At 24.0% G+C, this 15,975-nt stretch overlaps 4 protein-coding genes across 4 annotated transcripts; 2 read left to right on the plus strand and 2 right to left on the minus strand.

The window, feature by feature from the left end:
• On the minus strand, nt 1-1,554 carry PmUG01_12013500 (60S ribosomal protein L17, putative; the record flags this gene model as incomplete). The annotated part of the gene is made up of 3 exons (XM_029006328.1): nt 1-288; nt 968-1,236; nt 1,515-1,554. The coding sequence occupies 3 exons, from the start codon at nt 1,552-1,554 to the stop codon at nt 1-3; spliced, it is 597 nt and encodes a 198-aa protein (XP_028862829.1).
• A 3,268-nt stretch (nt 1,555-4,822) lies between these two features.
• On the plus strand, nt 4,823-6,070 carry PmUG01_12013600 (conserved Plasmodium protein, unknown function; the record flags this gene model as incomplete). Its single annotated transcript, XM_029006329.1, has 1 exon — nt 4,823-6,070. The coding sequence occupies one exon, from the start codon at nt 4,823-4,825 to the stop codon at nt 6,068-6,070; it is 1,248 nt and encodes a 415-aa protein (XP_028862830.1).
• A 988-nt stretch (nt 6,071-7,058) lies between these two features.
• PmUG01_12013700 (conserved Plasmodium protein, unknown function) lies at nt 7,059-11,876 on the minus strand (the record flags this gene model as incomplete). Its single annotated transcript, XM_029006330.1, has 1 exon — nt 7,059-11,876. One exon carries the CDS (start codon nt 11,874-11,876, stop codon nt 7,059-7,061), a length of 4,818 nt encoding a protein of 1,605 aa, XP_028862831.1.
• A 2,021-nt stretch (nt 11,877-13,897) lies between these two features.
• On the plus strand, nt 13,898-15,715 carry PmUG01_12013800 (conserved protein, unknown function; the record flags this gene model as incomplete). Its single annotated transcript, XM_029006331.1, has 6 exons — nt 13,898-13,985; nt 14,217-14,298; nt 14,460-14,523; nt 14,676-14,749; nt 15,097-15,208; nt 15,665-15,715. 6 exons carry the CDS (start codon nt 13,898-13,900, stop codon nt 15,713-15,715), a joined length of 471 nt encoding a protein of 156 aa, XP_028862832.1.
• Between the last annotated feature and the right edge of the window lie 260 nt (nt 15,716-15,975).

A 15,975-nucleotide genomic window follows, 5' to 3' on the forward strand; every position in this document is an offset into this window, starting at 1 on the left:
TTACTTTTTTTTTATCTTTTTTTTCATAGTTTTTTTCTTAGATATATCTAGTTTTATTAATTTTTTTAATGTAATTTTAAATGGTAACAGTTTCTGTTTTTCTGCATTTGTCAAAAGAGATTTCTTAGCAGGTCTTGTTATTTCTTTTGCAATAATTTGAATATGACAAGGAGAAGACATAAATGGGTTAATTCTTCCATGCGCTTTAAATGTTCTTCTTCTTCCTTGACGAGCTCTATTAACCATTATATGAATTAGTTTTAATTTTCCAACTTCCAAATTCCTTGCCTGTTCAGAAAAAAGATAAAAAAATTAAAATTATAAGAGATATTCCTATTTTTTCAAATTACAAATATAAAAAAAAGTGTTCATTAGCATAGATATACATATGTGTATACATATATATGCAACATATGCATATAATAATATATAAGCAAATAGGTATATGTACGCGAAAATTTGCTATACACTAAGTATACAAATAATCTAACAAAATATACACGTTGTATTTTGTTATAAAATAAATGGAAATAACACGAGAAATATTTTCCCCTTTTATTTTCCACATTTCTTCTTTTTTTGCAAACACAAAAAAAGTACATATGTATATATACACATATATATACACATATATATACACATATATATACACATATATATACACATATATACACACATATATATATATATATATTAATTCCGTAAAATAAGAATATGTTTGTATAAATCAAAAAATGTAATTTTTATTATTTCTATTTTTTCAGACAAATGCCTCACATAATCATGCTTGAAAAATGAAGAATACATTTACTAACTATTATTAAATACATAAAACATGTTTTTAAAAATAATAATAAATAATCTTCATTTTTTCATACTCGTCATCTTTTCATCATTAAAATAAAAAATAATAAAAATTTATTTTTTGTTAAGTTTTTTTTTCACGTGGTGTAAATTTTTAAGATACCTCTGCGTTTGCCTGCACATTGTCAAGAACATTTAAAAGAAATTTACACGATTTCGCGGGCCATCTTCCTTGAGTGTGATTAAATTCTTTTGCCTGATTTGTTCTTCCAACACCTCCATTATATCTACGGAAGGGAACACACCTTTTTTTTTCAATAACATCATTTAAATATTTTTTGGCCTCTAACAATTTCATTCTTCTTATAGCTCTAGCTGTTTCATACGTGTTTTTAAAATGGACTCTCAAATCCATACCTGCGCCTTTTGCACCTAAAAAAAAAAAAAAAAAGGAGAAAATGATTTAAGATAATAAATATTTGAAATGTCATATAATGCAATATACTACAGTTGATATGTATCATGTGAATGTGGCACCACTATATAAATTAAATTTATCTGTAATGTTAAAATATATATATATATATATATATATATATATATATGCATATTTCATAAATATATTCAATAAATATATCCTAAATTATGATGATGGGAATATTCATATGCAAAAAAAAATTGAAGCACTTCTAATGATTCCTTTTCATTACATTTCCCTGGATCCCTTAACTTCTTCGCATATTTAACCATTTCATAAAAAGTTATAAAAAAAAAGAAAAAGTGTTACAAGAATAAAATATACGTTTTTTAAAAGCTTACTAAGAAAAAATAACCATAAAGCAAAACTTCCTTTCAATTAATAGAAAAAATCATTTTATATTCATATATAAAAATTTTAGAAATAAAAAATATATTGTTTTAATTCAAACATAAAATTAATACCATTACCATAATTACGTTTATATACATGTACATACATATATATATATATATATATATATATATATATATATATATATATATATATATATATGTATATATATATTTATTTATTATGACACATTTATTATTATTTGTTAAACATGTCAATATATTAGCTACATTATTCATGTGTCAACTGCTATATTTATAATTATCATGTTGATCAAGCAAAAAATTTTATATAATTTTATTTTTATTTATATAAGAAAGGTCATAATATTATATTATTCTTTATTTTAGTGCATATATAGCCACTTTATACATGTATTTTTTATACTTTTTTTTTTTTTTTTTCTTATATATTCCTCAACCCTTTCTTTAAGGAGAGCAAAGTGCTTGTGAAATGGCTATTGGTATTATTCATTTTTTTTTTCATTATTTGTATAAAGATTTAATCACTTTTTCTTTTTAGCATACATTTAAAAATAAAAATAAATTGTTAACACTTATATAATAGTAAAAATATGTAACATAATTTCTTTTCTATGAGTTCCTTAGATACGTTATATGTACACATAATTTCTACCGAACCATTTTCCTTTATTAACAATAGATATGTTTTACATATATAAATTTCTTTTGAGCATTTAAAATGAATAAAAATATTTAAAAAAAATAATAAAGGATTAAAAAGGAGGCAGTGTATTAAATAACACTTTATTGTTTAATTATTTTTTAAATATAAATAAAATAAGCTTTTTTTTTGTTAATAAAAAGTAGTATTTCGCTCGATTATTCAAGAATAAACTTTTTAAGTATACTTAGTTATTTTACCTAATACATATATACACAGTATACATTTACATAAACGTATATTTATATATATATATATATATATATATATATATATATCATAATTGTTATTGGAAATTCTTTTGAAAAGAGACTCCAAATTTTTATTTATAGTGCATAAACTTGCGTTATCCACAAACAGAAAGAAATGTAATTAAATTTAGTATTTTCTATTTAACCTAAAAGAAAGAATAGCTATGACCATCAGATACATCATTTTTTATGGAACGAAATCTTAAAAATTTTTAAATGTTAAACCTTAACAAGTTATGAAAATATTAATAAGTTATTAACATTTTAAAGGATAGTAAAGAACTGTGTTATTCATCATAAAAACAATATTCATAAGAAAGCAGTATTAATATATACATAAAATAAAAATGAATTATATTAAACGAATAACTGTTTTGTGTTATATATTAATATATGCTAAAAAAATAATACAGTTCTATAAATTATTATATAATGAAAAATCATTCTCTTCATGCCATGATATTACACAGACGGACCTACAGCAAGCTAGCCTTTTTATGTAGCTCTTTTTTTTTTCTTTTTTAATAAGTAGCCATAGCATGAAAAAAAAAAAAATCTTCATATGATATATAATTTATTTATAAATTCAATTAAGAAAATTATTTCTTTTTATTCATGTTTAATTCATATGTATATTCTCTAAATATAATATGTCATCATTCAAGTACCACCTAAACTCATGAGAAAAAACGAAAAAAATGTTCAAAAAAACATTATAAATGTGTGTGTGAGCTCTCACTGTTCAAAAATATAATTATGAAAACTTTAATGTATTATTTAACTTCAACATTTAACTTCAACAGGATAAATATATTTAAATGTTCTACTCTTAAAAAATGAAATCTCGTTATTTATAATATGAATTGAATGATTTATCTTGCACATTAATGAATATCATGTGTATGAAAAGATTGTACAATATTTAATCCGTACTATACATAAAAATTTATGAGTATATTTATTGTATGGACAATTTTTTTAATAGTCAAATTTGGATGTAGTTGTTATTTGCTTCTTGAAAAAAAAAATTAATTAAACGCGAGTTTCTCTTCAATTATGTACAAAAAAAGGAAAAACGAGAAAAGCATAAGTGCCATTTGTACTTTTGCATTATTTGACATGAAAATATGGTAGTGTATATGTATAAATATGTATTATATATGTAATTATTTTATTTTTTATTTTTTTTTGTAGTTGCATGTTTACAAATTAAATCTTAAACTCAAAATACTGTTGTAAAACCTTTTTCCTCGCTTTTTCTGTTTTCATCTAATAATTATACTATATAAAAAGGCAAGTCTATTTATGTATATATATATATATTTATATAAATATTTGTGTATTTGTTTATGTTCATTTATGTATATATTTATCCGTTTGTGTGTTTACTTGTCCATTTACGTTTTTCGTTTGTCCATTTACGTTTTTTGTTTGTCCATTTACGTTTTTTGTTTGTCCATTTACGTTTTTTGTTTGCCCATTTGTTTGTTTATTTGCGCAATTTTTAGCGTATTTACTTGTGCGTCCATTTACATGTTTAATTGTAAAACATGTGTACTTATTTTTTTCCTTCTTTGGATATGTTTCAATTAATAGCATGTAAATTCCTATGAAAAGAAAAATGCATATCAAGATAGTTAAAAAGTAATTTAGTAATTTATATTAACTTTGTACTTGCTTATATTATTTATTTGCTATTATCAAAAGAAGAAAAAAAAAAAAATATATTACATGTTCATAATTTTTTTTTTTTTTTTTTTTTTTTTTTTTTTTTTGAGTTAATTTTAAAACATAAATGTTAATATTTTTATACCATGCTATCGCGTCCATCAGTCATTATTTGAAAGTATATTTTTTTAGTTTCATTTACTTATATCGTAAATGTAAATATATACATATTTTTTTATCTGCCTGTTTTAAAGGAGTAAAATTACATAAAACCGCTGAAGCAATAAAATGAAGATCATTAGCTATTAAGTTAAAGCCATCCTCCTGCACGGTATAAAAAATGAAATATTGATGAAAAACTCATTTTACTATTAAATTTATATTTTAAAAGGAGAAGTTTTGTGTAAGTACTTATTTGATTTAAAATGTAAATATGAATTAGTTTTTGTAATCATATATTGTGCTTTAAATAGATATGTCTTGACACAGAATATAATCAGTAATACTAAAAGGAAAAACAGGAAAATATTTACAAGTTAAAAATATGAACGAGCAATGTTATATATTACCAGGAGAATTTGGTGTAGTTGTTCAGGTTATTATTGGGTTTGTGTCATTGAGTATATTACTAACTAAATTTATTTTGGAGAAACCTAGAAGAACATTTGTCAAATTCATAAAAGATGTAATTGTTATATTATGTGGATCAACAACACTTCATTTTGTTAATATATTTTTATGTATATTTATTTTTCAATATCATATTTTATCATATATAAGCAAAATTGATATGGATGAGTGTTCTATATATTTTATTCAGATTATAATTGATGCAAGCGTAGGTTTATATTTGGAATATAAAATATTTTCATTATTTAAATTCTTGAAATTTAGAAAGGAATATTTATATAATAATTCCAGCTTATCTGTTTATAAGCCCGTTGATGCACTATCGCATTATTCTTCTTTTGTAAAATTTGCAAACAATAATAACGTACAGAAATATGATGATAATAAGAGTAATAGTAATGATGACAACAGGAATAACCGTGTACTATTTATTGGAACATATTCATCTAATTTAAAGGAGTATGTAAGAGAAGAAAATAGTAGCACCTTCAGCTCAAATAATTCAAAAAATGAAAAAGGTAAAGATAATAATAATAATAATAAGGAAGTATATGAAAATAAAATATTTAAGGAAAACTACATTTTTAACACTGATAATATTGTTCATAATTGTACTACATATGACGAGGCAGGACACGCAGAACAAGCAGATGATAAGGTTTCAAGACAACACGTAGAATATGATGAAAAATATGGTGGACATGATAAATATGAGAAATATGGTGGTGGAAATTATGAAGATTATAAAAATGAACTGAAATTGCTAACGGATGAACTCCAAGATGAAGATGTCCATATAGAATTAAATGAAAATATGCAATTTAATGAAGATGAAATAATTATATATGAAAATAAAAATTCAGATATGCCCAAACACTTTGAAGAGAAATATATAGACTTGAATTTATTTCAAAGTGTACTTTTATGGATATCTGTAATTTTAACGGCAAAAAGTATATCATTACTTCTTTTTTTTCTTTTTTCACCAATCTTTAATATACTTGTCCTACATTCAGTAGCACATATTAGTGATATGCGATATAAACTTCTAGTAGTAATGATTATAGTACCATTCTTTTTCAATTTTATCATATATTTCTTTACTGATTGCATAATTAAAAGACAATATCCACATGGGAATGTAAGTAACGACAAGATATAATTTCATAATATCATAATTTATAAAACCAAGTCATTCTTTCAAAATTCCTTTATACGTGGCATATTTGTCTTTAATATTATTTTCTTATATAAACAAACCCTTTTTTTTTTTTTTTTTTTTTTTTCGTATTTTATTTAATTTTTATAAGACTTACTTTTGTTTTTGTACCTTTAGTATATCCTTTTAATATAAACAAACTTGTTTTTAATTTTTTTATCATTTTTATTTCTTCCTTTCTACTATTATTTTTTTTTTTTATTATCTTTGTAGTATCTTAAAAAAATATTAAGCACAAACTGGTTTTAAATAATTAACAAATAATATATAAAATATTTATCAGAAAAAAAGCTTATACGCAGACAAATATATATTTCCTAATTCATGTAAAATGTATATATATTATTATAAAATATATATATATATATATATATATATATATATATACATATAAAATCCCAAAAGAATAATGCGAATTTTTCGCATATTTAATATCTCAAAAGAAGTAAGACAGACTACTGAAAATTAAGTATATGGATACAATTTAAAAAAATAAAAAAAGAGCATTGATTACATTTCATTTATAAGATAACAAAAAAAATAAAATAATAAAAGTACATATTTGGTAATGAAAAAATATGATAGATAAAAAATTACGTAAAATATGTCAAATTAAAGCATGCGTGCTAACACACAAACATATGCTATTTCATATGGCATACTATGCTAACATTGAAATATAAAATAAATATTTATGTATTCTCTCATTAAATCGTTTTGCATTCAAAAAAAAAAAAAAAAAAAGGATGAAAACTTAAAAAATAAAAGCACAAATGACAAATAATTTTTTGTTTTTTTAAAAAAACGTAAAAATGAATTATCTTCAAAATAAAGGCAAAGTTGCCACCTACAATAACTGTCCTGCACAAATATTAAAATAACAAAAAACATCAAAAAAAAAAAAAAAAAAATTAATAACAAAAGAAAAAAATTATGATTCCAAAAAGTCGCTTACATTTTGAATATTTTCAGTATTCGTATCTTCAGTAGCATCATCGTATGAACTACTTACATAAATATTATGTGTTATAATATTTTCAATAATATTTTGGTAATTTTGTTTGTTTTTCTCCTTTTCTTCCTTAGTCTTAAAGTGATTATGTAATGCCTTAAAAAAAAAGTAAGTAATAAAAATAATAAAACATAAAATAAAAAGAAATAAAAGCCAATTAACATATTTCTCTTTCTTAGTTAAACTATATACACCACCATGTAACACTTCCCTAACTATTTCTACTTTGTATGGATTACCTCCATATTCATCAAAAATTATGACAACATTTGTTCCTTCAACTAACCAGTCTGTTGGTATTCTCATATATCTTGTTAACGGTATATTAACCAAATTTTCATTATTTAAAAATTTCTTTTTTCCTTTTTTTCTTTTTTTTATTTTTTCAAATTTTATTTCTTCATTTATTTCATTTTCATAGCTTTCTCTATCGTCCGTTATCCAAAAACTGCCTAATATATGATTATTAATATAAACAAACCCTCTAAATAGTCCATCTATTTTATTTGTTTCGATATCATAAGCAGATAATTTTAAAGAGTATTTAGATCTTATAAAATCGACATTTTTAATAAAAAATAATAAAGTATACCAAGTTAGGGGTAAATTTATGGTATTTTTATTTACCTTACTAAATCTATTTAAATATTTAAATATACCAGTTTTACAATAATATTTTATTTTATTAAAAAAAAAGGAAAAAAAAAAACTTGATTTACACATTTTTAAAAATGCTTTCGTAATATTTTTCATTTCATTTTTTTTATTGGACAATGGAGATTCAGAAATGATATTATTATAACCTAAAATTTTGTAATCCATATTGTTAGTATTACATTTATTGGTAACCCTACTATTTTTGTTATTTTCTTCCTGATGAACATTTTTACCCTTGCTTTCGACGTTTATTTGAATATCCTTACTATTTCCAGTATTTTTTTGTGAACCATTTTTACTTGCCTTACTCTTCTCAAAAGAATTGAATGTTTTATTCTTTAAATAAAATTTAATAAAACTATAATCAACCATATTATACATCTTTTTATATATATCTAAATTTTTCTCATTCTTTATTATTTCTCCACTTACACCAACACAGTTATATATATCATAATCATTTCTCGTAACAATATATATATACGTGTTTGTACTTTCATTCTCATAATAATTATGCATGCTTTGTTCATTTTCATCAAACATACCACCACCACAGTTTTCATTCGCACATATTTTTGAAGTATCATTCATGCCATATATCAAATCCGCAAATATATTGTTATCATTCTTCTTATTTTTATTATCCTTGCTTAAATTTTTTCCCCAGTCCTTCCCACCATCTTCTTGCGTCTCCACATTCAGTTCTACTTCTGGTTCGACTTCTTTCCCGTTTTCACTTTTTTCATTATTCACAACTCCGTTATTTTCATTTTTTCTTTTTTCATTTATTTTTGGATTTTCACCTGAACTGTTCATGATATTGTTCTTTTTTTTTTCTTTTTTTTTCCACTTCTCATTCTGTGCTCGTGTGTTTATGTGTATATCTCTGTGTGTATGTATTTCTGTGTGTGTGTGTGTGTGTTCGTGTTTCTGCGCATTCAAGCCACTGTTGCCTCTTTGCCCAGTCGACTTAGAATTTTCATTCTTTTTTTTCATGTTATTATGGCTGTTTTCATTATTAAAAAAATGATAATCATTTTTTAATTGATTTAAATTGATGTGATGGAGAAAATCCGTTCGAATATCTTGGTTAGGAAAACCCAAACCTAAATTAGCACAAATTATATAAATATTTTTAGCATTTACTATTTCAACATATTTATACTCATTAAATCCTGCATATATAAAATTATTGTCGGCAAATACATATACATATAAGCTATAATTACTCAGGAATAATTTCACATAGTTCACTTTATCCTTCAATGATATTATGTACCAATGAAATTTTGAAATATCTAAGGTTACATAAAAATGATTTAGCACATTTATTTCGTAAACTGAATGTAAATGATTATTTGGAAAAAAATTCGGAAAAATGTTCATATGCTTAATAATATTTTTTGACATTAAACTAGTTTTTCCATAATTTTTTTTTTTTTTTTTTTTTTTTTTTCCCTCATTATCATCATCCTCTTTCTCATTTTCATGCTCGTCTTCTTCTCTTAAGCACATTAAAGGTCCTGCATTTACAACATCAAACGAATATAAATATTTGTCAATAGGAGCATAGGATTCCTTTTTATTTATGTAGGAAAATTCATAATTATAATTAAAAGATGTATCATAAATTACTTTTTTCTTATATTCATTATATATAATACAGCTAAAACTGTTAATATTATAATTGATATGACCAATTTTAACAAAACTACTTCCTTTAATATTATGATTACAAATTATTTTAATAACATCATAATCATACATTTCTATATTTGCTGAGATTTTTATATGACTCACATAATGTTCATATTTTAATAAATAATGACCATATTTATAAAGAAATTTAAAAATTTTTTTAATATGAGAATATAAAGGTTCTTTTTGATTAAAATATACATCCAACGGTTGACCTGTTTCTTTGCTATAATGTTCTAAATAAGTGTGTGTGTTATTTATATTACTCCCACTATAAAAGGGGAAGATGTTTATGAACACACCACCTTTCGCTAAAAATATTAAAATGTTGAATGTTAAATCTTTGAAGTTCCGGATATGTCCTATATAATTATTATAAGAACTCTTCGCCTTTTTTAGGCCAACACTTATTTCTCCTACTTTGTCTACGTTGCCTACTTTTCCCGATTTGTTTGATATCACTTTTTCCCGTTTATTATCTGTCTTATGACCCTCCTGACCATTACTATCACTATCAGCATGCACTCCTTCCTCTTCCTCTTCTTCCTCTCTTTCCTCCGACTCGATTTGTACCCCATCCGTATGATTGTTGATAACATCCATCGGACGTTTTCTCTCCTTATCATCCTTACATAATGTATTGAAGGGCTCACTAACTTTTTTCTCTTCACTCTGAACTTTGCCCCCATCTGGTTTTACATGTTTATCTCTTTCATTCGTAGATTCACTAACAACACGTGATGATATGGGGTCCAATGTATCCACGGATGATGGTGCTTCCATTGATGACCATGCTGCCAACTCGTAGGTAGTTGGATCCGTAAATTTTGTCCTGAAAGTATTTATGGAGTTAACATTATGTATGCTATATTTTGCACCTGTCCAAACTTGAGACCATATGCAAGGTTTGTTTAATTTTATGCATTCATTATCAAACCAATTATTATTTAAAAAATGATTATAACAGTTATTACCTGCATAAGAATTAATGAAGTCATCCTTAATATAAGGATAATTTGTTGTTAATATATTTATTTTACTGAAATGTTTTTGAACTAATTTGTTAATTTCGTTAACGTATATTAACCCTAATTCATATTCATTAATAGCTCTAATATATCTATTAAATCGTACGTATAAAAAATAGCCTACCGTTAATATATAACTTCTTCTTATTCTTTTAAAAAAATTCACTACACATGTTAAAAGAGAAGAGGGAGAAATGGATGATGTGGATGAATAGGATGAGGTGGATGAATGGGATGAGGTGGAAGAAGACTCAGAATTATTGTAATAATTTTCCAAGTTGCAAATATTTTGAAAATACCCCTTTCTCTTCAAATCAATTATAATATACATATAATAGTTATCAAACGTTTTGTCTATATTGATATAAATAACTGGCCCATTATTTATATTCGTATATTTTTTTAACTTTGGTAAAATGTAGTTAAACCATTTTATAACCCTTTGAAAATAATATAAGCTGTAAATGTTATTGTATGAGTATTCTCCTTTACTATATAAAATTTTCTTTTTATCTATTACTCTCTCTAAGTTTTGTCTTTTCATATTGTTCAAAAAATCATTTAAAGATAATTTTGTTCTCTCTTTCCACAAGTTGCATGGGAAATATTCTTTAATTTTTTTTTTTCTCTTTTTGATATATATATTATTAATATAATCATTAACTTTTTTATTAAATAAAACGTACGGAGGTATATTAGAATTGTAAATGTTGTTTATAAATGGTCCTATATCTAATATAACAAACAGTCCATTAGACGCACAAAAATTTAATAAATAGAAAAGTTTAGAATTACTAATATCATAATGGTCTTCTAAATATTCATTTTCTGGCCAGAATAAAAAAGTGTACACTGTATTGAAATTTAATTCTTTTATTTTTTTTAAAACGATATAGATATCTCTAACACTCATATAGATATACGGAATGTATGCACTTAATATGTACGTTTTAAAATTGTTAATATAAATTAACCGATTTACGTGCCTTACTTCGAATCCTATTCTCCCCCATTTACCTTTACCATCTAGGTAATACTTTTCATTATGACTATCACTACTTCTATAATCACTACTTCTATAATCATTACTGCTATATTCACTACTGCTAAAATCACTACTACGATAATCACTACTACGATAACGGCTACTGCTATAACTATTGTGCTTTATAAAATTATACGTTATTATGTTCCTTTCCTTCTCCACTTCCTTGTCTACAAACAATCCCTTCAACTTCTTCCACACATTTTTAAAACAGCTGCTCTCCGTTGTAAAAGAATATGAATAAATGCATTTTATTTTTGAATTTAAAAAAAAAGGGAATGAAAAACATAGTAAAAAAAAAAGGTTCATTTTAACAGGCTTTTAAAAATACGCTCATGGTTTCGATTATTCGAAAAAGCGGACACACGTACGTACGTGGAAATTAGAGTATATTATGTGATAATAAGATTATGCTCTTTTGCGTGTTTGCATGTATATATGTATCCATCAACGTATGTATGTATATATGTACGTATGTATATATGTATGCATGTACGTATACATGTATACACGCGTGAAGTGTCGAACAAAATATCAGGTACTACATTAGGTCAACCATAATCATTCTCTTTATGCTTATATTTATATATGCGCTTACGTATACCCACATATATCTATCAAATGCATGAAATTAAAATGTGCTCCTCACACGTAAAAACATTGACATCTATATATGTATACACATGTAAAGGAAACTCTCTTCTAAGTTCATTATAGTAAAATTGGAAAAGATAAAAACATAAAACGGGGGGGAGGGGGGACTTATATTAAAATATAAAAAATGTAAAGGGTTGAAAAATGCGGAAAAACGTATCAGCGTTATTGCTATGAATTAATGCATCAATGAAGAATACAGAAAAAAAAAAATATATGTATATATATATATATATATACATATATATATATATATATGTATATATACAAATTACAATTCACAATTTACAACGCATATGCACTCTTAAATAACCACTTCACCTCTCAACAAATAATATACTATTATTAAAGGGTCCAAAATTTTTACGTGCTCGCATTTATTAAGCAATGGGGTGAGAACAAAACGTTCTCAGCGTCATAATATAATAATAAAAAGCTAAGAAACTAATTTAATAAGAAAAAATATATTTTATCCACTTTTTTACATTTCTTTTTTCACTCTTTTATTTTTTTTTAGGCATTTTTGGTTAATATTTTTTGTTTTCCTTTTTTCCATTTAAATATGGTACACCTTTATGCATATGTCTTTAGCCCCACCCGTAAAATAGCATTGTATATGTTAATCTATACATATATATATGCTTATATATGTATATATATAGGTAGGTCTGTATTTATGCAATGTATTCCGTACTGTATAATATAAATTAACAATATTCACTTAAAATAAGAAACATGTCATCATTATATTACGAATACTTTACTTAAAACGTATTAAACATGTATAATTTAAAAAAAAAAAAAAAAAAAAAAAAAAAAAAAACAAGCTCTCCTTAGGCTCATATTCGCCAAGAGTTTTCTTTCTCATATGCTGGTTTAAAAATATGATAATTTTTTATGAAAAAACAGCAAGTATGCTTAAATTTAAAAAAAAAATAAATTCAGTATGTTCGTATAATACATACATACGTACGCGTAATCTTTAAATTGAGATTAAATTTTTTTAATATCTTTATTTTTACTTCTTTCTTCCTGTCAACATGTAACAAAAAAAAAAAATAAATAAATAAAGAGCACGTTATATTTTTTGGGCACTCAGTATGACAAAGCATGAAGAGAGTACTAGCTAAAAATTAAAATAATATAGAACATTATCATATATCTGAACCTACCTCCATTTTTGTATTTCCATATTTCGCATAGAATTTACTAAAGTTTAAGGGACAAAATACACTTTACAAGTATATATATAAAATTACCTATTTATTTGGGCATACGTATATATGCGAAATTGTACTTTTTTTTTTTCTTTTTTTTTTTTTTTTTTTTTTAAATATATGCGTATCTATTCTTTTACAAATGCATATTAAATTTTACACAATATATATTAGTACTCACACATAAACCCTCACATTATTCGCACAACAGAAAATAATTTATTGCTCCAAAATCTACCATGCAATTAAATATAAAAAAATATTGTTCCAAATATGCCCCTTTTATGAGTTTTCCTTTTTTACAAATAGACCATTTATATAAATCCTTTCCTTGTTCATTTTAAGAATACTATAGGAAAGAAGCACAAAACAAAACCACCCCATAGAATGAAAATACAGACGAGTTTATATTAACCATTTTTGTTTACAAAAATAGAAGCAAAACAAAACAGAAGAAAAATGAAATACACAGTTGTTCGTATCAAAGCTGAGTTGGAAAACGTTAAAAACTTATTCTGTGATGACGACTTTTTATGGACGTTTAATAGTAAAATTATGAGAATACATTGAATTCTTTCTTTATTGATTATGTATATGTGTGTGGGTGTGAATGTACATATTATTATTATTATCTTAATTTCATTTTATGTATAATTGTAATGTTTTCGTTTTTCTGAAAAGTGCCTACGTACAGATATGTACGAGTGTGTACATGTATGCATATATATATATATATATGTATACCTGAGCATGTGTGTGTGCACTTATTTTCACGTAGTAAGGGATAGCTCCTCATCCTTAACAAGGGAAAATATACAATTTAGAAAAACGGATGAACTAAGTATACCTAACAGTAGAGGGTAAAAGCATATAAAACAGACGTCTGTATTAGTATATATATATATATATATATGTATATTTTTTTTTTTACACCATATAATACATGTATGTGTTGTATATGTATTTATATATTTATATATTCTTCATTCTTTTCGCTTTTATTTTTTTATGCGAATTTTAGAACAGCTAATTTCTTAGTTAAGTGGACAGAGTATCCCAAGTACTCAACCATCAATTTTGTAGAAGTAACAATATGAACGAGGGTCCAAAGGAGCAAATAGTCATGCATGCGTATATACATATATATATATATGCATATCTGTACATACTTAAGTTTATGTAATCTACTATTATGTTCGTATTACCCTTTTGGCGATCTTTCTTGTCCATCTCTTAGACAAAAAATGCTTGCTCATATGGTGAAGATGTTAGCAACGAATGGCACGACTTTGCTAGTTTTGAATGCAGAGGGTAAAGAATGAAGAAAATAGGATAAAATAAAATAAAAAATAAAATATAATAAAATTTTGTAAAATAAAATATAATAAATTAGAACAAATTAGAACAAATTAGAACAAATTTGAACAAATTAGAACAAATTAGAATAAATTAGAATAAATTAGAAATAATTAGAATAAATTAGAATAAATTAGAATAAATTAGAAATAATTAGAATAAATTAGAATAAATTAGAATAAATTAGAAATAATTAGAATAAAATTAAATATTCTTTTTATACCTATGCGGTGCATCTACCTATCCATTTTATTATTTCCCAAAATATATGACCCCTTCATAATTTCATTTTTTTTTTTTAGAATAGAAATTGTTGAGTTTATCCCAACTAATAATTTTATCGTAGAAGATATAAAAGGAAAAATATATTATGATGTAAATTTATCTGATCTAAATTGGTGTGATTACAATCAGGTAAGTATAAACTATATGTTGAAAAGGATTTTTTTTTTTTTTTTTTTTTTTTTTTGAGCATATTAATTAGTTTACTCCCTTTTTTCCTTGCGTACTGTTGCAAAGGGAAAAGGAGTAAAATACAAGAGTGCCAATATATATACAACATGTATATATTTATATGTACACTTAAGTGCATAAAACATACATATATAATACAACATACACATTACACATACCTAAGTGATGCAAAGAAAGAACTCTGCGTGAAAAATCGAACATCATAACAACTGCATTTATTTCTACACACAAATTTGTTAAAAATGTGAAAGGCATAAATATTTGTAGCTATAATATATTTTAAAAGGATAAATTGTAAATTATTATTTTTTAAAAGAATAAATTATATATATATAAATATATATATATATATATATTTTTAAATAGATAAATATTATATTTTTTTTCTTTTTTAAGGATCATGAAATGTGCGTAGGGATATATAATTTCGAATATGAAATTAATTAGGTCCAGGAAGTGTGTAAACGTTAATACAACTTTTACTGCATAAGATGCATTTTTTTCATATTTACCTTATACACATACGTTATACTATATTATACTTATATAACAAGTAATATGTACTATGAATTCGTACATTTATTGTTTACTTATTTTGTCACAATAACACTTTTACTTTTATATTAAATAAACTTAAATTTATCAATTTCAAAAAATTATAGTGTTGTTAAATACATTCCATGTATACACATAAAAAAAAAAAAAAA

Source organism: Plasmodium malariae (genome assembly GCF_900090045.1).
Source record: "Plasmodium malariae genome assembly, chromosome: 12".
Taxonomy (NCBI): domain Eukaryota; phylum Apicomplexa; class Aconoidasida; order Haemosporida; family Plasmodiidae; genus Plasmodium; species Plasmodium malariae.